Raw genomic sequence first — 24,362 nt, 5'->3', positions numbered from 1 at the left:
TTATAGATGTACTCACATTCTAATTGTACATACTTTATAGACGTACTCACATTCTAATTGTACATACTTTAAAGATGTACTCACATTCTAATTGTACATACTTTAAAGACGTACTCACATTCTAATTGTACATGCTTTGATTAGAAATTAGAAATTGGAAAAATTAGAAATTAAAAAAAAAAAATTAAAAATTAAAAGCTGAAATGTCACGAGTCAATAAGTATTCAACTCCTTTCCTATGACTCTCCAATTTGAGCTCAGGTGCATCCAATTTCCTTTGATCATCATTGAGATGCCTCGACAACTTGATTGGAGTCCATCTGTGGCAAGTCAGTTGATTGGACATGATTTAGAAAGACACACACCTTTCAATAAAAGGCCCCACAGTTGATAGTGCAGGTCAGAGCAGAAACTCTACCATGAAGTCCAAGGAACTGTCCGTATAACTCTGAGATAGAATTGTGAGAAGGCGTAGATCTGGGGAAGGGGAAGAAAAAAATTTTCTAGCATCTTCAAAGTTCCCAAGACTTGGCAGAGACTGTGAGACTTGTAAGGATAGAGAGAAAAATGAATGGAGCCAAATACAAAGAAATCCTTGAGGAGCACCTGCTTCAGAGTGGAAGAGACCTTAGACTGCAACAAAGATTTACATTCCAACACCACAATGACCCCAAGCATACAGCCAAAGCAACAGCAGAATGGCTTCAGAACAAGAACATGAAAGTCCTTGAGTGGCCCCGCCAAAGCCCAGACTTGAATCCCATTGAGAATCTGTGGAAAGACTTGCAGATTCAACCCCAACTTTACAGAAATTGAGCAAATCTGCAAGGATGAATGGGAGAAACTCCTCAAATCCAGATGTGCAAAGCTGATACAGACATACCACAGAAGACTCGATGCTGTAATCACTGCCCAAGGCGCTTCTGCAAAGTATTGACTCAGGGGGTTGAATACTTATGTAAATTAGATATTTCTGCATTTCATTTTTATTTTGTAAAAATGTCTTTTTTTAAATTCCACTTTGACATTATGGGGTATTATGTGTAGATCAGTTACAAATAAATCTCAATTCAATCCATTTAAAATTCAGACTGCAACACAACAAAATGTGAAAAAAGCAAGGGGTGTGAATACTTTCTGAAGGCACTGTATGTACACATGATGATGATGATGATGATGATGATGATGATGATGATGATCATGATGATCATGATGAATATGATGATGACCACTCCTTTTTGCATCGTGATGTTGCATAAGGCTGCCGAAGCAGTTATATATATATATATATATATAATCGTTAGATTAAATAAGACACGGACGTAGCTTCAGGACGTCGATCTTTAATTGTCGACAAGCTTTCGACCAACAAAGGTCTTCTTCTGAGTCTACAAAAACATCAGGCATGTATATCAGTCAAGTATGTATGGTGATATGTGTGTGAGATGTGTGATGTGTGTAGAAAATGCATACAGAAGGAAGAGCCACGCCAAAGTTCACTCACCAGCCCCAAGTTCAACGGAAGTGACCGTTTGCGTTACGGTCACTTCCGTTAGGGTGCACGTGCATATACAAATATAGAGATATACATACATAAACACACAAGCATATTGTTACAGACACGACTTTGATGTTAAGGTGGGCCGAGCGGAATGGCCGTCGTGTCCGCACAAATTACCCGATTGTACTCGAACGTCGACGAAGCCGCGCTACGCTGGCTCAATAGGAAAGAGAAGACACCCGGCTGGGTTATAATGACACAATACGACACCAGGGGTTCAGTTCTCAAGACCTCCGGAGGAGGTTATATTAAGGCGGAAGGTTAGATTACAACTACAAGAGGTACATCATAGGAAGACAGGCACTTAGACACAACCTTATATTATTCCCGACAGACCACAGAGAAACAGGACAAAAACTGACTCACACGGGGATTGATGACAAGGAAAGCGGGTATTCGATGGCCAGCACAAGGTGCACCTTGTGCTCAGGGACAGGATGGCGCGGCCCAACAGATGCAGGAGGTCTCTCAGCGCTCGAGGTGGCGTCTTGTCGTCTCAAGCTGGGGGCGCATCTGACGTCACGTCCGGCAAGCGGCTGCGTATATCCGGCGGGGAGTGACACGCCCTCGGCTCGTTAGCTCCGCCTCGTGGAATCGGCACGTTGCTTCTCATTGGGTGCGTGCGGGGGGGTTACTGGCTCCGCCCCCGACGAGGAGCTGACAGCCAGCCCCTTCGGGGTAACCCCGTGGAGCGCATGGTCTGGAGCTAATCGAGCCGGTGTGAGGACGCATCCTCCCCCGCTCCGCCGCCATCCCCTCTGTTGTTGTTGTAATTGTTGTTGTAGTTGTTGTTGTTGTTATTGTTGTTGTTTGGGGAAGAAGATGGGAGGAGGTATGGGAAAGGTCCTAAACTCACTACTGATGCCATATAATCACATTCTGGTGCAACGAAGAGTCATAATTAATGGAAACGAGGCCTTAACTGACATAGATTAAGAATAACTAGGAAGATGTCCGAAAGTTGTCTACGTGTGGTGCGGTGGACCTGGGCACGACATTTAATGGGGGAATAAGGGGAAGGTCGGCTCTACTGATTGTTATTTACATGCAATGGGACTAGGGAATGGGGGACTGGGGAAAGTTGGGGAGTATTGGAGAAAATAGGGGAATATTTACAAGCGGATATGGAGGCCAAATTCCATATTCGCAACATTGCACCCTTCTCTACCCTCGGGGCGTCCCGACCCGATAAATTTTTACCTACTTTAGTGTGGCACGCAATGTAGTTCCCTCTACTATTAACTCTACCCTGAGTGCGACAGTTTTACAGATATTCACAAATGAGTAAATATGTCCCCCTGCGACGTTGCACCCTTCTCCTCACAGAAACACACCCACAGGATAACCGAATCCGGAAAGAATTCGCAAACTACACATACAGCCGGTAGGGAGCATTATTTACAAGATTACGCTGATATCTACACTACGATCCAGGACCTGTCTTTGGAGGAACACATGCAGATGTTATGCATAGAGAGAGCGCGCTTGCCAACATCGATACACCAACCCACGAGTGCTCTGTGGCCGACGGCCTTTAATAACGTGCAGAGCACCCTTTCCGAGCATCAACAGCACCACCCCACCACCAATCGGTGCAGTCACCATTGTTCAATGATTAAAAATAAATGCGACAACCCCTAACCCTGCAGGTGTCTCTTGCTCTTCTTGTGGTGCACTTGGTGTTAATTAACAGTGGTTCACCTTTATGGCATAGGTGCCACGTTGACCCATAGGTCCTTCCACGGGTGGTGCTTGGCCGCAAAAGAGCTGCGGTCCATTGTGGGTGGCCACAAACATTGCGGTCCATATGGTGTATCGATCCAGGCAGCCAACAGCGAAAGTGCAGGCCCACAACTGCGTAGCCAGCACCTCTCTCTCCTCTCTCTCTACCCCAAAGCCAGATCCTCGGAGGTGGGAGACAAAAGAAGAAACAAGTGAGTAAGGTGGTAAGGGCGCAAAAGTGCACGCAATACAAGATGATGCACACTGGGGGCACATGGGAACCAGGTGAGACAGGTACGTTCCTATCGTACGCCCCCCCCCCACCAGGTAACCTACATGGCCCCTCCCTTACCCCTTACTGTATCCACAAAACACAACACTACCCATAAACATCTACTTTACAAATCGACAAACATCCCTACTGTCTTCCCCGTTCCTCCCATAAACCAAATTCGTCTTCTCTCCCTCCTAACCAATCAAATTTGCCATTTTCAACTCTCATCAAAATTTGCCATTTTCAACTCAACATCAAAATTTGCCATTACCAATTCATCATCAGTCCCTCCTAGGGAGGGAGAGATGGAATCACCCCAATGTCTCATCCACGTCGTGATGCGTCTCACAAATCCACAGCAATTTCATTTCCTGCACAAAACAAAGAAAACACAGGTGTGGAGTCATCATCATCACCACAGGCAAGTGGCTGCGTATGGTGCGACAGGTTCATCAATCCTAACTATCTCCTAAATGACTTTAACAACTTTACACTACCCGGGGTCTTTCTCCGGCCAAACCATTGGCCCTCTTACGCTATGGGTTCTAAAAACCAATTCCCATTGGCCAAACTGTGGTGCTCTTCAATTTGGGGTCTCACTCCCCCGATTCATCTCCCGGTGCCCTCGTACAATTTCTGGGCTGCGACGTGTACCTCTCCCAGTGGGTCTACCCACCTGCACACCTCCACCACTGCAGTTGCCTCCGAGCTTACCTGCTCCTTACCCTAACCTAACTACCAGGGGAAGGCCCTCTGGCTCTCTCCCCACTCCGTGCCCTCTCTGGCACTGGGCTGCCCGATCCACACCCGGGATCCTCAGGCACCCACTCACAACTACCGGCTCCCAGAGCCCACCTGCGGCCTCACCTGGCCGACATCCTCACAGTGGTGGAGTGCCCAACCAACTACACACACTAACAGGCTACACGCCCAGCCATTTCCACAACACTAATGCACCCATTCACAACACCATTCTGCAACCGCACCACAAATGCCAATATCCAACCACAATTTACCTGCACCCTCTACCTAACACTTACACTACCCGCCCCGGGTGCTCGTGAAAGGGGTCCACTCTTCCCCCATCCACACCTTCGCACCATGCACACCACTCCGTACCACTTACTCCAACTCTCTCCACACACCTGTACCTGCACACCTGTGCTCTCACACCTGGTGCCACCTGCACCCTTCTCTCCCCAAGCGCATTCGCGCTGATCCACACACTCACTACTCATACACTGCTCCACACACCTGTCCAGTTGCACACCTGTGCAATCACACCTGTTCAATTCTCACACACACGGCATCATCTCAGCTAACTACTCCCTTCTGAAACTTGCGCTTCCCAGTCGTCCCTTGAACTATTGCGCTCCCTCGTCATTATAATCCACACTAATCTACCTGCGTCCCCACTACAGGTATCAGTCACTAACTAATCTTAACGTTACCTAATGTCAATCTTCGCTAGATCCCTACACACCATATCCTAACCCACCCGGGCTAGTTTTCACTGCCATACACCCCATAATCTAGTGCTCCTTTGCCCCCCGCATGGGAAGGATGGTGGATTTGCCATCCCACCACATCGGGGGTCTCTCACTACCAATTTTGCACATCAAATTTCAACAAATCAAAAATTTGCCAATCACTAATCATCTGCCAATCACTACTGCCAATCCCTTGCCAATCATCAAATTTTGTTTTTCTCTAATTTTGGGGCCAAAACACTAACCTCATCACCCAGTCTACTCACTACTGCCTCTCGGTGCGCCAATTCCTGTCCAAAGCCCGGCTTCGTAAAGCCAAGCAATGGATGCTGGTTGTTTTGTGCCAGCGGCTGGATGCGTCCGGCACTCGGTGCAGGGATGGGGGCTTACCCGTGCCGAGATCCCACGCACCATCTCGGCACGGAGCCATCCAATGTCCCGCTCTCGACCTGCCGGCACGTCTCACCAAAAAGTGGTCGCCATGACGACCCTTTCTATCGGGCTGCCCGCTCCGCCTAGTGGAGCACGGACGCGGCCGTTCAAAGCGAGGCCCAGCACGCACCGAGGGCCCGATTCGGCTATAAGTCGTTCTAAACTCTACCCCGTTTAATGTCGATGCTTCACCTGCATGCTTACATCCCGAAGCCCGTTCCTTGCTCACACATCCAGCCGTGCCCATGCTCCTCGTACCTTTCCTTACACACCCAGGTACACCCATTCCACTCACAGCCTTGGTCACACACCTGACCACCGAACACTTTGGCACACATTCGTTGCTCGCACACCTCACCAATACACCGCTTCGCGCCCCCTCCGCGGTCACCTCCTCTGTGACAATCACAGGTGTGCCCTCATTCGCACACCCAATCACGTGCCTCACCACCAACTCCAGCGTGCATTCCCACTCACGCTCTACCATTCCAGGTGTGCATCCTTCCATCCCAGGTGTACATCCTCGCTCACCTGTCACAACTAACTCACGCTCCATGTCACTCTCACTACTCTCACCTCCATTCTTGACAGCGCACTCACCCTTACTCTTGACAGCGCACTCTTTCCTCATGCACCTGTCCGTCACACACCTTTCTCGCGCACACTCCTGCGCACACTCTCCCATCACACCCTCTGTAACACTCACCACACCGCGCTCCCATGTGCTCCCTCGCACACACGCTACGACCGACTCACTCTCGCCAGCACCCTCACTACTCCTTGGCACGCACTTTTTTCTCACACACCCCAGAGTCGGACTTTCTCGCACACCTCCTCTTTCGCACACCAGACCTGTCGCACACTTCACCAATGGCCTCTCACGAACACCCGGGTCTATCTCGACCCCCAAGCTTCTTAAATCCCCTGGCGCATCATACGCACGACCATATTGGTCACCACTTACACCGGGTCCTCTTCCTCTTCGCTTCTCCTCCATCACCTGCGAATCCCTCATCCGGTTAATGAGCACATCATCACGATCCAAACACAGACTTTGGACCAATTCTTTTATCTCCTCTTTGATCTCTTTCTTATCCCCTCTCCGTCGCTTCTTAATTTCGCTCATCCCTTCTTCCACTTCTTCTAATTTGTGCTTCACCTCTTTTATTCCCCGGTACGTCTCCTCAAGCTCATCCTCTAAGGCTACCTTGACCGTTTCCAGGTGCGTCCTCACCTGCCGGTCCTTCGTCTCCATTACCTCTATCACCTCGTCCAACCTCGTTGTCAGTCCCTCACGTACCATCTGACATTCCCTCTTTGTCGCTATTAAGTCGTTTTTTATGTCGTTTTGTGTCGCTTTTAAACCTCCTAATACCGCAGTGTTCCTTTGAACCTGCTCCACTAACTCCGTCTGTCCCACCGTCAGCTGCTCCACCTCCTGCGTCAGGTCCTCTATGCCCCCTTGTAACTTTACAGTCCCCTTTCTCACCTCCTTTTCCATGTGCTCCTCACAGTGCCTCACCTCCTCGCGCACTCCTCCGACCTCCTCACTCACTCCTCTTCTGATCTCCTCTCCCATCACTTGCATCTCCTGCCCAGATGCCACCCTCATCTGCTCCATTTCCTCCCTGTGAGCATCCAGTTTGGTTTCTACCCCCATTCTGACCCCCTCTATCTGCTGCCCCATTTGGTTAACTTCCCTTTCCGCTTGGTCCCTCATGTCCCTCAATTTGCCTTCCATGGTGTTTTCTAACCCCTCTAACCCTTTTTGCATCCCTTCCATTTGATTCTCTTGAGCGGCCATTCTGTTTTCTACCCCCGTTAACCCCTCCTGTATTTCCCCTAATCTATCGTCTAATTTCCCAAATTTCATGTCTAATCCCTTAAAATTATTGTCTAATCCCTTAAAATTATTGTCTAATCCCTCACTGGTACCCCTCGCTTCGTCCCTCATTACCCCCATTTCGTTTCCCATTACCCCCATTTGGTTTCCCATTACCCCCAATTGGCCCTCCAATCGCTCACTCTGAGCCCTCATTTGCTCACTCTGAGCCCTCATTTCCTCCCTATTCTGGGCCATAAGGGCCTTCATTTGTATGAAAAACAAGTTCAAATCCACCGGTGGCGCCACTACGGTCGCGGGCGTGGACGCCGTGGCCACCTCGTGCATGACAACGCTATTTTGCGAACCTGCCGCCCTCACTGCTTCGCTCTCCTCCTGTCCCTCATTTTGGTCCTGGATCGACCCTACCTCACTCTCCTTTACCGGACCCCAGCCGTCTTGATCCGCCATAGCGCGACTTGCAAAATTCGAGTTTCGTAAAACAAAACAAATTTCGGCCGCTCCAAATTTTGACCAAATTTTTTTTTTTTTCCTCTATTCGTTTTTTTTTTCAAAATTTGGTCGGGCCTCGAATCCCACTCCTGACACCAATTGTTACAGACACGACTTTGATGTTAAGGTGGGCCGAGCGGAATGGCCGTCGTGTCCGCACAAATTACCCGATTGTACTCGAACGTCGACGAAGCCGCGCTACGCTGGCTCAATAGGAAAGAGAAGACACCCGGCTGGGTTATAATGACACAATACGACACCAGGGGTTCAGTTCTCAAGACCTCCGGAGGAGGTTATATTAAGGCGGAAGGTTAGATTACAACTACAAGAGGTACATCATAGGAAGACAGGCACTTAGACACAACCTTATATTATTCCCGACAGACCACAGAGAAACAGGACAAAAACTGACTCACACGGGGATTGATGACAAGGAAAGCGGGTATTCGATGGCCAGCACAAGGTGCACCTTGTGCTCAGGGACAGGATGGCGCGGCCCAACAGATGCAGGAGGTCTCTCAGCGCTCGAGGTGGCGTCTTGTCGTCTCAAGCTGGGGGCGCATCTGACGTCACGTCCGGCAAGCGGCTGCGTATATCCGGCGGGGAGTGACACGCCCTCGGCTCGTTAGCTCCGCCTCGTGGAATCGGCACGTTGCTTCTCATTGGGTGCGTGCGGGGGGGTTACTGGCTCCGCCCCCGACGAGGAGCTGACAGCCAGCCCCTTCGGGGTAACCCCGTGGAGCGCATGGTCTGGAGCTAATCGAGCCGGTGTGAGGACGCATCCTCCCCCGCTCCGCCGCCATCCCCTCTGTTGTTGTTGTAATTGTTGTTGTAGTTGTTGTTATTGTTGTTGTTTGGGGAAGAAGATGGGAGGAGGTATGGGAAAGGTCCTAAACTCACTACTGATGCCATATAATCACATTCTGGTGCAACGAAGAGTCATAATTAATGGAAACGAGGCCTTAACTGACATAGATTAAGAATAACTAGGAAGATGTCCGAAAGTTGTCTACGTGTGGTGCGGTGGACCTGGGCACGACATTTAATGGGGGAATAAGGGGAAGGTCGGCTCTACTGATTGTTATTTACATGCAATGGGACTAGGGAATGGGGGACTGGGGAAAGTTGGGGAGTATTGGAGAAAATAGGGGAATATTTACAAGCGGATATGGAGGCCAAATTCCATATTCGCAACAATATATTCATATCCCATTTATATTCATATAATATATTTATATATTTATATAAACTAGGGCATTGCCCGTACTATATCTATATCTAAAATTATATCCCCCCATGAAATGGTTTGGTCCAAAGCGAACGGCTTGCGAGTACGGTGACAATCCCCCCCCCTCTATTTACATGCAATGGTTTGGTCCAAAGCGAACGGCTTCCGGAGTTTGGTAAAGAAATCGCCATCGCGTGCACAAACGCGCAGGAAAGCGAATGAATCGCAAATTCGGTTTTATTAGTTTTAAAACATAGTTTAACGCCAACATAGTTTGCAAACGTGAAATAAATGAATACGCTCTCAAATGTGCCATCCGAGGCAGAGTGTGTCCTCCACGTTCGGCACACGCGATCGTTCGCTGCTCTCTGATTGGTTGAATCGTTTTTTGGACATAGCTCGGTAAGTAATTGTCCGATTAATATGAAACCTTGAAAAGGCACATCCTCGGGTCCCCAGCAATATACCTGGCAAGTTTCAAGTATATCGGACTGGTAGTTGTCGAGAAACAGCGGTCACAGACAAACAAACAAACGTACAGACGTACAGAGATTACTGGAATTATAGATAGATGACATATAAAGGTAGAATGAATGAATGAATGAATGATGAATGAATGAATGAATGAATGGGTTACGGTTAACAATTTGATTGGGTTGATGTGGGAACATGCTTTAGTCATCAAAATTTATGCCATGAGGGACTTTTGTCCGAAGTTTGTGTATCCAAAAGGACTCACGTTTCAGAATCGTGGTGTGTGATCGATTTGTGATTGATTCAATGGCAGAGACCTGAATGTCATTTATAGAGTGATCCGGTTGATTAAAGTGTATCGTGTAAGGTAGAGATTTGCCCTGACTGGTGTGGAAGTTATTGATTTCTGACCGGGTGTTATTAATACCGGTTAATAATTTTAATGAGATAAATCTAACGATTATATATTCAATACAAATGAGACGCCCTGCTCGTACTTTGGAGTTTCTACTATTTCTTACAGTTATATATATATATATATATATATATATATATATATATATATGTATATATATATATATATATATATATACGTATATATATATATATATATATATATATACGTATATATATATATATATATATATATATATATATATATATATATGTATGTATGTATGTATGTATGTATGTATGTATGTATGTATGTATGTATGTATGTATATATATATATATATATATATATATATATATATATATATATATATATATATATATATATATATACAGTCACGTGAAAAAGTAAGTACACCCCATGTAAAGTTTTGACCTTTTCAACATATTTCAACATACAGCTATTTGATCTTCATTTCAACAATATTGATAGATAAAGGTGATATAATATAACAAATATCATGAAACATTTACATTTTGTAGTCCATTGTATAATTTAAATAAACATTAATGCAAATTTCGCATGTGGAAAAAGTAAGTACACCCCTACATTTATCACTATCAAATACCTAAATTCAAATATTCAATTCAATTCAAATACCTAAAATTAGAATCAGGTGCACCAGCTCAAGTGCAAATGATTAAAAAATTGTTAGAGAGGATATTGGAGGAACCTGTCTTATTTAAACCTCAGACATTTAGTTTGGTTTGCTCTTTGCTGTTGAAGTGTGCGGCGTCACCATGCCTAGATTAAAAGAGCTCTCTGAGGCCTTCAGAAAGAAGGTTATAGATGCCTACGAGTCTGGGGAGGGATTTAAAAAGATCTCCAAACAATTTGAAATAAATCATTCGACTGTCCAGAAGATCATCTACAAGTGGAGAAGATTCCAAACAACTGCCAACTTGTTCAGGCCAGGCCGCCCCAGCATGTTCAGCACGAGAGCAGACCGCAAGATGTTGAAAGAAGTCCCTAAAAACCCCAGAATGTCATCACGGGACCTACAGGTAGCTCTTGCCACTGTTGATGTCAAAGTGCAGGAGACTACCATTAGAAAGAGGCTGCACAAATTTGATCTACATGGGAGGTGTGCCAGGAGGAAATCTTTGCTGTCCAGAAAGAACATCAGGGCAAGAATAAAGTTTGCCAATGAACACCGAGGCAAAGACCAGCACTTCTGGAACAATGTGCTCTGGACAGATGAGTCAAAGGTAGAGCTATTTGGCCACAGTACCAGAAGACATGTTTGGCGAAAACCAAAGACAGCATTTGACCACAATAACCTGATACCAATTGGAAAGCATGGTGGTGGAAATATTATTGTTTGGGGCAGCTTTGCTGCATCAGGGCCTGGGCAGCTCACCTTCATAGAATCCACTATGAATTCTTCATTGTACCGGAGGGTGCTTGAGGATAATGTGAGGCCATCTGTCGGAAAGTTGAAGCTCAACCGAAGGTGGACCTTGCAACATGACAATGACCCTAAACATATCAGTAAATCTACCAAGGAATGGCTGAAAATAAAGAAATGGAGGGTTCTGGAATGGCCAAGTCAAAGCCTGGATCCAAATCCCATCGAGATGTTGTGGGGGGATTTGAAACGAACTGTGCATGCAAGAAACCCCTCAAACATCGCACAGCTGAAAGAATTCTGCATGGAGGAGTGGGCAAAAATTTCTCCCAATCGATGTCAGAGACTGGTAGACAGTTATAGGAAATGCCGACTTGAGGTTGTTTCTGCCAAAGGGGGCAATACCACCGATTAGAGCCAAGGGTGTACTTACTTTTTCCACATGTGAAATTTGCAATTATGTTTATTTAAATTATACAATGGACTACAAAATGTAAATGTTTCATGATATTTGTTATATTATATCACCTTCATCTATCAATATTGTTGAAATGAAAATCAAATAGCTGTATGCTGAAATATGTTGAAAAAGTCAAAACTTTACATGGGGTGTACTTACTTTTTCACGTGACTGTATGTATATATATACAGACTTGGCATTTAATATGGAATATTTTTTTGTGGGTGTGAACTTACTTTTCAAGATGTCTTAGAACCAAAAGTTCATTGGAATTATGTTGAAATTATTCTAGATTTTGTTAATGTGACCTTCAAAAGAAACAAAAACCACATTTGACATTTTGAAACAAATAAATTGATCCTTGAAAGTGATGTAAACCGATATTGAACTCAATTCATGGACAGTACTGTGTTAAACATCTGTACGTTTTCCAGAAGTATCTCTTTATTTTGCACATTAGCCAAATTTTTTTTTAACAAAAACAAAAGTTAAATTACGACTGGGATTACGGACAGTAAAATTACAGTTCAGTACTTCGTGTAACCCCCACGAGCATTCAGGAGAGCACGTACACGTTGAGGCATGCTGTTCACGAGATTTGCCAAGGTTTGGACAGGAATCGCTTGCCATGCAGTGACAATAGCCTGCTGCATTTCACGCACAGAGGTCGGCTGCTGGTCCAAGTGGTCGATTTGATGCGTTAATTCTGCCCACAAGTTCTCTATCGGATTCATATCCGGGGACATGGCAGGCCACTCCATATGCTCCACACCACGGTCAGCAAGAAAGTGTTGGATCATGCGAGCACGATGAGGCCGTGCATTGTCATCTTGGAAGACAAAGTTTCCTGGAAAGGCTGCACGAGCAAATGGAAGCAATGTTTCTTCCAGAATGGCCCTGGCTTGAACTGGTTCAGGTTTCCATTCAGAACAACCAGGGCAGTTTTGCCCCCTGCATGAAAAGCAGCCCAAACGGTCACCCCACCACCTCCAGCTTGGACTCTTGGCACTATACAATCTTTGTTGTCGGCTTCATGCACTTGTCTGCACACTCGGACGCGACCATCTTGACGATAGACCAGAAATCTAGACTCGTCACTGAAGATCACGTGATTCCAGTGTCCTGGCTGCCATTGACGGTGCTCTCTGGCCCACTGCAATCGGCGCTGGCGGTGTTGTCTGGTCAGGCGTGGCTTTCTTAGGGAACGCCTGGCACGATAGCCTGCTTGAACCAGTCGTTGGTTGACTAGCCTTCTGGATACAGGCACATTTGTCAGTTGCTGCCACGCAGCCCTAAGCCGATTAGCTGACTTGGTACGGCCATTGCGGACTAATCGGTGCAGCTCGCGATCATCCCTCCTTGTGGTTCTGCGGGGACGTCCTGGCCTCGGTATTGGAGTAGGGACACCCCTCTGAGCATTTCGTTTCAGGATCTTTGACACCTGACCTTGAGTGATGCCATACTGCCGAGCAATAGCACGCTGTTTCATGCCGTAATTTCGTAAAGCCACCACTCCATGACAAACAGCATTGTCGAGTTGACGGGCCATCTCCAGAGGAAGCAGCATTAACTTTTGGAGACGTGCAGCAGTTGTTTTCCACTAATACAGAACGCAACAACCCTTGTATACCCGACTGTGAAGCCAATCATCAAATGCACCTGTCCGTACATTTTGCCACGCCACCTGTGATATAATCCTGTTGTTGACTTCTTGCTGCGACAGACAATCAGTGACATGGTTCTTTTAACAAATAAATCACCAAAGTGTAAAAGAAACTCACTAGATTGATATACTGAGTTAAGAAAGTAAACCCAAGTCAAGAAAAAAAAAAAATTCCATATTAAATGCCAAGTCTGTGTCTCTGTATATATATATATATATATATATATATATATATATATATATATATATATATATATATATATATATATATATATATATATATATATATATAATACATATATATATATATATACATATATATATATATATACAGACACAGACTTGGCATTTAAAATGGAATTATGCCGAATTATATATATATATATATATATATATATATATATATATATATAAGATATATACACATACATATATATATTTACACACTGGTTGGCCTGGCCTGATGTTTGACTCGGAATTTGGCATGGTGCCGGTGACCTCTCCCATCCACTAACATATGCTGGCAGGCAGGACGCCCGTTTAACGTACATCCGAGGGACAGCACACACATTGATGAATCACCCTGCCTGTGAAATCCCAGGCCGACAGTTTATAGCTGGGTCGGGAATCTAACCCAGGGTCAGGCGAGACAGCTCAAGGCGAGTGTGCGTACCTCTAGGGTCTAAGCCATCCTGCCAGCCTCCTTTCACATTGTTAAATGTAAATATATAATCCCTACACATTGTTAAATAATGTTGTTTTTTGGGGGGGGTTTTAGCCAGACACCTCCAGAGTGATTTTTGCATTTGGTGATACAAAGAATCTGCTGTGCCATGGACATACGAATGAAAACAGAGGAACAAAGTCTCTCTACCTGTTGGCTTACGTTCCAAGAGAAAGCACAGTTCCTGACAATGTAAAAACAGAAGACCTATTGTCTCAGAAGGTAAGAATTGCTCCAGCTTGTCTCTGCTTTAATTAGTTTTATTTTTTAGTTTTTTTTTTAATTATGTTTTTTTTTCTTAACTGCAGATTAAATATGAAAACATCATGTAGGATTATTTGAAAATCGCAGGATTCTTTTTAGTCTTTTTTTTTTTTTTTTTTTTTTTTCTCTGTTTCCACTTCATGGATAGTGTTACAAAATTGAGAAATTTTGTATTTTGCTGTGACGTTTTCCTTTAATTGGAATGGTTCAGATCATGCAATTATTGTTGTTGCAGGACATATTTTAAAAACACATCAATATTATTATTGTTTTGTCAAAAAATTGTTACCCTCGCCCGAGGAGAGGGTATTGCATCCGAGTCCGTTTGTTTGTTTGTTTGTCTGTCTGTCTGTCTGCACAGAACGAGTATGCTTTTCTCTGTAACCGTTGGTCCAATTGCCAAGAAATTTTTCACCATGGAAGCGCCTCCTCCAATATAATTGTTTAATAATTATGACGTCATATGTCACGTGGTACGGGCGCCATCTTAGGAAAACCGAAAAAAATTTCACCATGGGAAAAAATGAAATATGGCTCATTGTCAAGTACTCCTCATGGGGAACAACATATATTCATAACGATGTAATCGGCATCTTCATTATGACGTCATAATTAGACAAGTAGAACGCTTGATCCAATCAGTTTGAAATTTATTGTGCATGATCTACACAAAAATCGTATGGGAGAATCAAATTAATGACGTCATCGGTCACGTGGTTCAGCAGCCATATTGGATTGAACATAAATCCATGTCATCAATAAACCACACAAACACAGCAGCTCATGAACACCACACAAACTGCAAACACATCCTGGCGAGGGTCTGCAATCTCTGATTGGTCTTTCTTGTTTAGTATTTGTAATGTTAGTTCAACAAGAGGGAGAATTGTTTTACAAATCATTTCCCCTACCGGTCCCAATTAATGTTCTTGTTCCAAGCAAAAAGGACAAAACTCAATGAAAAATTGATGAAATGCCCCAAAACTAAACTTATTTTGTAACTTATCATAATAAAGCCATGCACCAATTTCATTTGAAAGTGTTAAAAGCTATAGGAAAAAAGTGTGAAGGGGAAGGTAGCGTCGAACATGTCAAAAGGGTCTAATCTCTCAAGCATATAAAATGGTCTAAAACGGTCCAAGTGGTCAAAAGATCGAAATGGTCCAAGCTGTCTAATCTGTCTGAAGGATGTAAGGGGTCTAAATGGTGTTAAGGTCTAAGCCTAAGGGATCAAAAGGAACTCAAGGGGTATAAAAGGTCTAAAGGATCTAAAGGTGTCGAAAGTATCGAAAGGGGCTTAACCCTTTGAGTACGGGATTTTTTTTGATAAAAATACCCCCATTACGGGATTAATTTGGCATTACGGGAATGCAACCACGTACTGACGATCTATTTATAGGTATAGTCCTGTGGTTCTTAACCTGAGTTCGACCGAACCCCAGGGATTCAGTGAGCCAGTCTCAGGGGTTCGGCGGAGGTCCTCCGAAACGCATTGCAATTTGTTTTTTGTACACCGCACCTTTCCTATGCCATCTCCAGGTATTGCAAATCGTCATTGCTGGGCACCGAAGGGGGCTCGGCAGTGACGCACGCTGAAAGGGAGTACTCAGTTTGCTTGTTTGTTTGTTTGTTTTCCTTCTTGTTTTCTTTCTTGTTTTCTTGTTTGTTTGTCCGGATGATATCTCAGCCATCCTTTGAGCTAGGAAGCTGAAATTTCGGCACAGTAGTGAGCAAGTCCTTTGTCAAAAACATTATTTTTTGTTTTTTGAATAATCAATTAATTGAGGAGTTATTTAATTATTAGCGATTAATTAAGTACTTATTTAATTAATCAAAGTTCCTTTCTCTTCTGACCATTAACTCAGGCACCTTTTGAGTTAGGAAGCTGATATTTGGACATGCCAATGACCAGGTGATTTGGCTGCAAAGGCTATTTTTGATTTATTAATTAATCAATTAATGGATTAATTATTTAATTATTCGATTAATGACAATTTTTTTTTTTTTTTTTTTTAAATTACAGATTCTGATGAAATGGTGGTGGTTTCTGTGTTCTCTGACCGAATTGATTAATAATTTAATTTTTTATAATTATTATTTACTTATTTTCATTACTAATCATTTATTTATTTTCTTTCTCATTTGGCCAATATCTCAGGCACCTTTTGAGCTCGGAAGCTAATATTTGGACATGAGTGACCAAGTGATGTGGCTATCAAGGATATTTTTGATTTATTGATTAATCAATTTATCAATTAATTGATTAATTATTTAATTATTCGATTAATTACTTTAAAAAAAAAAATTCAGTTACAGATTCTGATGAAATGGTGGTGGTTTATGTGTTCTGTGACCGAATTGATTAATAATTTAATTTTTTAATGATTATTATTTATTTATTTTCATTATTAATCATTTATTTATTTTCTTTCTCATTTGGTGAATATCTCAGGCACCTTTTGAGCTGGGAAGCTAATATTTGGACTTAACAGTGGCCAAGTGATGTGGCTATCAAGGATATTTTTGATTTATTGATTAATCATTTAATCGATAGAGGGTTAATAATTATTTAATTATTAGATTAATGACTAAAAAATCTTCTTCTTCTTTTTTTTTTTTTAAGTTACAGAATCTGATGAAATGGTGGTGGTTTATGTGTTCTTGACCGAATTGATTAATAATTTAATTTTTTATGATTATTATTTATTTATTTTCATTATTAATCATTTATTTATTTTCTTTCTCTTTTTTTTTTTTTTTTTTTTTTTTTTGTATACAAGATCGAGGCTCGTGAAAGAGCGAACATTAATCACACAGAAAGACAAACAGACACACAAAACAAATAACATCGGGAGCGGTAGACAAGATGGGGAGAGAGGGGGAAGGACACAAACACAACATTTGAGAGCAGGGACCGAGAGACATGGAGACATCGAGAGAACTGTGGGAGGGAGAGGGCTTTGGGGGGGAGGCATGGGAAGGGGGGGGGGGGGTGGGAGAGGTATAAAACATATGGACACTGCCAAGACTTCCAGAAAAGAAGTTGGAATTTCAAACAAGGTGGATCTGGGGTGAATTAGTGGGGGTAGAAAAGATCAAGGTTTTGGATGGGGGAAGATAAGAGATGGTGGTGAACAGCTGTTTTGAAGACCTGGAGGGAGGAGTGTGATTGAAGTGAGTGTGGGAGTTTGTTCCAGAGGCGGGAGAAAAGAGGAATGAAAGAGTGAAGGTGAGCAGAGAGCCGAGATTTCGGCAGTTTAACCATCAGAGGGTGGCTGGCAGATCTTGTGCGCCCTGTAGGAATATTTGGGGGACAGAGCACAGAGAGAGCTGGGGGAGCAAGGCCGGAGAGGAGTCGGTAGAAGACAGAAAGACCACCTACCTGCCTGCGGTAGGTGAGTGAAAGGCCCTCAGAGATAGCTTCATCGCGGGAGATTCCAATGATTCTGAAAGCTTTGGATTCAACAGCGTGAAGCCGAGCCAGGTGTGAGGCAGGAGCACCAGCCCATAGGGGAGAACAGTATTCCATTGAGCTGCGGATGAAAGCCTTGTATGTGGTGAGGAGCTCAGGTGTGCCTAGGAAGGACTTCGCACGACGGAGGATGCCCAGTCGGCGACTGGCTTTGGAGGCCAGCTTGGAAATGTGGTTTTCCCAAGAAAGATCATGGCAGATGGTGAGACCCAAAAGCTTGAGCGACAGAACTTCTTGGAGAGGATTGTTGAGAAAGTAGATGGGAGGGTTGTCCAGTCGGTCCTTTCGGAGAGACATTGTAAGAGTGTGAGATTTGTCAGGATTGAAAGACATGTTCCACTTGTTTGACCAGTCTGTGATTTTGTCCAGGTCTTCAGAGAGTGAGGAGGCTGCAGACTGCTGATCTGAGGGATGAGGAATGGAGCGACAGAGAGTAGAGTCGTCAGCAAATAGATAGAGAGGATTTTCAAGAGAGTCAGAGAGATCATTGATGAAGACCAGAAAAAGCACAGGGCCCAGAACACTACCTTGGGGAACTCCAGCCTGAACAGGAAGAGGAGATGAGAGAAACCCATTCAGGGCCACACGTTGACTACGACCAGAGAGGAAGTCCGCCAGCCATGCGTGGAGATTTCCATGGATACCAAAGGAGGAGAGTTTGGAGAGCAGAGCAGGGTGCCAGACCATATCGAAGGCACGTGAAATGTCAAGGGAGACAGCTCTAATTTCCTGTTTGGTGTTGAGGACCTCCATCCATTGTTGAGAAAGCAGAAGCAGCATGTCCAGAGTAGAGTGACCAGGTCTGAAACCAAATTGATGATCAGAGATCAAGCCAATGGAGAAGAGGAAAGATTTAATATCTGAAGCAATGATGGATTCCATGACTTTGCTGATAATTGGGAGAAGGCTGATTGGTCTGTAGTTGCTGGGATCTGTTTTTGCACCTTTTTTGTGCAAAGCGGTGATGTTGGCTGATTTCCAAGCAGATGGCAGATGACCTTGAGCAAAAGAGAGGGTGAAGAGAACAGAAAGAGGGAGTGAAAGAGCAGAAGAACATGATTTTAGGACCCGTGGGCTGATGCCGTCAGGACCAGTTGCAGAATCAGAGTCGAGGGTTGACAGAAACTTTTCCACCTTGTCAGGAGGAAAAGACACAGAGTCCAGGAGCAGCTGGGTACGACTGGGTACGGTGGGTACAGAGAGGGATGGGTTTGGGACACAAGATTTAGAGGCAAACACAGAGTTGAGGCATTCAGCTTTTTCACGTGCGGAGTCAGCCGTTAAGCCATTTGAGGTGAGGGAGGGGATGGAGGGGGAACAAACACCAGAAACAGATTTGACCAGACGCCAGCAGGATTTGGAAGAGGGAGACAGATAAGAGAGTTCGGTCTTGAGAATGGTGAGATATTGTTTCCTGGCTCTCCTGAGGGTGGACACACACTTGTTTCGGGCTTTGTGAAAGGAAATGAGATTTCCTTCCGTTGGATTTGCTTTCCAGGAGACGAAAGCAAGTTGTTTCAGGGCAACAGCCTCACCACAAGATTCCGTGTACCATGGACGGGAGGAAGCGTATGACAACTGAAGACGAGATAGTATAAATCTGTGCATGAGAGAGAGCAATTTACTTTGAAAGAATTCCCAGGATGAGTTGATGTCAGAGGCGGTAGAGATGGGAGACCAGTCCAGATGATTGATGGCTGCTTGAAGACCGTGCCAGTTGGCCTGAGTGAAATGCCAGACTCGTCGACGCTGAGGAGGCTCTCTGAGAATGGTCAGAGAGATGTCCACTTTGACAAGCACATGATCAGATGAGCCGATTGGAGCAGAAGAAGAGCAGCAGACATTTTCAGGGAAGTTTGTCATAACCAAATCCAGAAGAGAAGATGCTCCGTTGACTGAGATCCGGGTCGGGAAATTGACAGATTGTGTCAGTCCCAGTGAGTCGCAGAAGTCCTTTGCTGAAGAGCCATGGCTGGTGAGAGACGTACCCACACCCAGCCAACTGGCATGGTGACAATTGAAATCACCACATATGAGGAAGAGAGAGTTGGGATGGGTAGATAGAAGTTGGTCCATATTATCAGACAGTGAGATGTAGATGGAGTCATCGCTGATTGGTGGACGGTACAACACACATATGAACAAAAGGTGGGAGCGAAGGGGAAGCCGTAGCCAAAGGTATTCCTGGGGGTGAGGTGGAGAGAGGGCAGTGGAGGGCGAGTGAGGAAGAGAGTTTTTTTATAAAGATAGCAACCCCACCTCCAGGACGAGGCTCAGGTCTATCATACAGGAGGAGGGAGTAACCTGGGAGAGATACCAAGGCATCAGAGACATCATGAAGGAGGAAAGTTTCTGTTAAGCAGATCACATCTGGTTTGTCAGAAGCAACCTGTATGGAGAGGTCAGTCAAGTTTGAGCGAAGGCCCCGGATGTTTGAGGTCCATACCATTAATGAAGAGGAAGGGGGAGCATCGGGTCCAGAACAGGGGGGGGGGGAGGCGTAGGGTAAGATGTGGAAGAGGAGGAAGAGGTAGGGAGAGCTGTTGAAGGTGTGTCAGAGATTTCAGAATAGCTTGGAGAAAGGGAAGAATGGGGCGGACAAAAGGTTTGATGGAGATTGGGTGAGGCACAGTGAGGTGTTATTTGAGGAGGGGGAAGAGCAAGGCAGAAGGTTTGGGGAGATGAAGGTGAAAGTTGGAAGGAGGAAGAAGCAGGGAGGATGCTTTGAGGAGGAGGGGTGAGAGGGGAGTCTCGGAGGGGAGGAGCGAGGGAGAGTCTCGGAGGGGAGGGGTGTGGGAGGAGTTTAGGAGGGAGGGGAGGGAAGGGGCAAGGGGGGAGATTTGAAAGGGATGGGTGATGGGGAGGATTTAGAGGGGAGGGGTGAGATTGGATTTTGAAAAGTGTACGATTCATGGGAAACGAATCATTATTTAGTAGGATCATTATGCAGACTAACCCCAAGAAAATTCCTAGAAAACATTTTATGGTGTTTTTCAGTAATATTGTGGCCAGAGAACAGCATCACAAAAGTAGGCCAAATTATGAGAACCGCAAAGGGTTTAAATATGACGTCAAACACAATGGCCGCCATTTGACCAAAAATCCTAATATCTTCACATTTCTTTTGAAACAAGCAGTACTAGATCACTTTAAAAGTGAAAATTATTCATAAAGCTTTTGACCTTAGAAGTCTTGCAGTCAACAGAAGTGTCTCTAAGTTATGTCATGAAGTCATGACATGACATGACGTCATGAAATAACGTCATGACCTAATTTTTTAATCTGATGGTAAATTCCAATTTATGAAACTGAGATTCACATGAAATTAAATTGAACTAGTTTTTGTCCTGTATATCTGTGTGAGATGGCATCATAAAGTCACTGATGATGCCAAAATGCTCCACACTCTTTTAACACACAGTCTCATACACAAATAAAACCAATGTCCACCTTTTCTTAATTAGTTGGTACCCAGGATGTCATTCCAGGTGGGGAACCATTTCTACTTTACAACCGCCACCATGGCCACTACTCTACTACTCACCACCACCATGGCCACTACTCTACTACTCACCACCACCAACTACACACTAGTCACAATATTATCAGTCCTCATTTTCATCTAAAATGGGTGCTTGGTTCATATTTTCACAGTTGCCATCCTGGCAAGGTCCACAAGCCCCGGTGCACTCAAGTCCGTACTTCTTACAACTACATCTAAGCATGTTGCATCCAGCTGAGCAGTTGCAGTGAATCATTTTTAGCAGGATGTCAGGAGCATGGTTATTGTCCATCATTACTGGTGTTGGGCTAGCGGCTAGAGTGCCAGCTTAGGATACCAAGGATCCTGGGTTCGAATCCCGGTCGATCGCTGAATTAACGCCAGGGGGGTTGACTCAGCCTGTCATCCTTCCGAGGTCGGCAAATTGAGTACCAGTACACTGGCGACTGGCGTAAAAAGGCGACAAACAGGGTTGGTGGCAGGAAGGGCATCCGGCCGTAAAACATTACTCCAAAAAGGGGACCAAAAAACAACAACCACCATGGTCCCCGAAAAGGCCAACCCCCGCCTGGCGGGGAAAAATGGCCTCTAAACGGTGGTTTTATTACTGGTGTGAGTTTGTCCTCTTGAATATCCCAGCCCCATTTTGCAGGGTCCATGTTGTCACTGTGGCCCATCCATTGCATGACCTGAAGGTAACTTCGCTGTGCATGATATTTTGTTGCTGAGGTTGTGGGGGGCAATCGCTCTGGTGTTATGAATGTCTTTGCAGTCGCCACCTTTCTGCAGAGGTAACTGTACCGCATTGATGCTAGAGATTCAGACTGTGTCCCGTTAAACAAAGACACCATTGCCTTACACCCAGCACTTTCTACAGAAACTTGATCTGTGTTTGAAGCACAAAAAATCTTTGAACAGGTACACAAGACAGAATCACCCTTGATTACTTTTTGAAACACTGAGTTTTTCCCAACACCAAAGACTCTAGATGTAGTGTCACACCCAGTGAATGCAGTTTCATTCATGACGTTTAGTTCACACAATTTTTGCCTAAGAATTGTGTAGCTGACTTTACTGCCCGGAGTTGCAGCGGCAATCAGTCCCATTCCATAGAACGTACCCTTCCCATCAAGTCACAATGTTGTGGTCCACATTATCTGCGGCAAATAACAGCATCGTGTCGCTTATAGTCCTTGAGCCAGACCAAAAGTAATGCTCCGGCGGGGGGAGTAATTCTCATTATGATTTTCCATTAGACCAATGTCTCAAGTGTCAGAAAAGGTGTGATGGACATCTGAGAACGGTAGCTTAGTGCCCGGATGGACGCCATCTTTGAAACCACCCAGCTCGAAAATGCCCATTTGGTGGGGTACATTGTTGCACGTGTATCTGGACTTCTATACTAGCTATCGATGTGCGGTTGACGACTAAATATACGTCCGATGTGTACCGTCTAAATAAAAAATAATATGAAGCATTTTGTTTTAGATTAATTATTATAAAAATCAATTATCGAAAAAAAATCATATCTTTTTCAATATTTTATTATTAGACTTGTACTTTTTTTAGTGACACAACACTGGTATGATTTTCCAAATTATGCATTGTGCTACAGCACTCACAGTGTCACACCCGCTCCATGCATGAAGCCCTGGCAATGCACTGCAAACTCCAGACCCCAATACCGCAGCCAACTTTCCAACGTCGATCATTCTGACTCGAACCTTTGTTCCTCGTCTGATGAAGAGCTGACTATCGATGGTTCTGCTGAGATGAAGACTGATGATCAGAACGTCGGTGTCATCTGCCACTAAGATGATCGTCTTGTAGTGGGTAGCGGCGTGCTTTGCGTGGAGAAACATACGCGTGTCTGCTTCCTCGTGGCTACATTCGAGTGCTTGCACCAACTTCCACCTATCGCGGGTCAGTACCAGACATTTTTCACCACAGGTGACATACAGTGTTCTGTTGCCTAGCTTTTCGCGATTTGTTTCATGTTTCCACGACTCCTCCAGAAACACAACCAGTTTCTCCTTTGTCTGGCTGCAAGCAAGGAGACGCCGCCAGTTCATGATTTTGTGTGCGGGTCTGATCTCGCTGAAACTGATGCCTTCATTTGAACCGTGGTTCACACGCTCAGCTGCTTTGATGGATTCTTCTGTGTATGTGTCAAAGACAACATCGATGCGCTCACTGCCTTGACCAGCGTGGAGCGCTGCAGCAAGGATGCGGTCAGATAGTTCTTCGAACGTGTCGTTCTCGCCATGCATCTTTTGTATGAGAGCCATCGCATCAATTATTGTTGCACTTCGCTTGTCAACGTTCTCGGCTGGTTCCACAAGACCTTCCATGTGTTTCGCAAGTGCAGCTTTGTTCGTTTTTTTCATTGACCCATCAACGTTTGCCAAAGACCATGGTAACGGCCCTAGTGGGTGACAAAGGACAAGTTGCATGTCGAGGTTCCTTGTCTTGGCGATGAGTATCATGGTGGCAAACAGTTGTCTGTCAGCTCTCAGGACGATCTCCTTGTTTGTGCCCTTCACAACTTTCTGCTTGATCTTACCAAAGGTCTTCAAGTTTAGCTTGTTCAATGTGTCATGAAAGCCTGTTCCCTCTTCAAGACGTTTCTGGAAGCTTTGATACGCCGCTTCCCCCTTTTGCAGGGTGTTGAGTAGGTCATTAGAAACGTCCTCCCTCGCAGCCGCTCCGGTAGATATACTGAGAAGACATGACGGATCATCGGCGAATGGATTGGTCCAGTCATTTTCCAGTAGATCACAGATAGCTGTGACGCCAGACTCATCACGTTTGATGCGAGAAGTAGACAAGTCAGGGTGCTTGGCGTGAGATGTGTCGCTGCCATTCACAAGGATAGTTTCTCGTAGTTGCCTCAGTGCAGTAGCCCGATTTTCTGCAGTTAGATAGTATCGTGACACAGCCTCTTGTCGAAGACTAAAAC

At 44.7% G+C, this 24,362-nt stretch overlaps 1 protein-coding gene across 2 annotated transcripts in view; it reads left to right on the top strand.

Annotated features, from left to right (window-relative positions):
* LOC137428970 (DBH-like monooxygenase protein 1) overlaps window positions 1-24,362 on the top strand; it is a 95,024-nt gene that overhangs the window by 7,889 nt on the left and 62,773 nt on the right. The window contains exon 3 of one of the 2 annotated variants that reach the window (XM_068118900.2): window positions 14,220-14,387. The exons of the other annotated variant lie outside the window; for it this stretch is intronic. Coding sequence (XP_067975001.2) covers window positions 14,220-14,387 — 168 coding nt within the window. The remainder of the gene's footprint in view (window positions 1-14,219; window positions 14,388-24,362) is intronic. 2 annotated transcript variants of the gene reach the window in all.

This window comes from Myxine glutinosa, chromosome 6, assembly GCF_964187855.1.
Source record: "Myxine glutinosa chromosome 6, kmMyxGlut1.1, whole genome shotgun sequence".
Lineage (NCBI taxonomy): Eukaryota > Metazoa > Chordata > Myxini > Myxiniformes > Myxinidae > Myxine > Myxine glutinosa.
The sequence above is the reverse complement of the archived record's forward strand: the minus strand, read 5'-3'. Positions and strand labels throughout refer to the sequence as shown.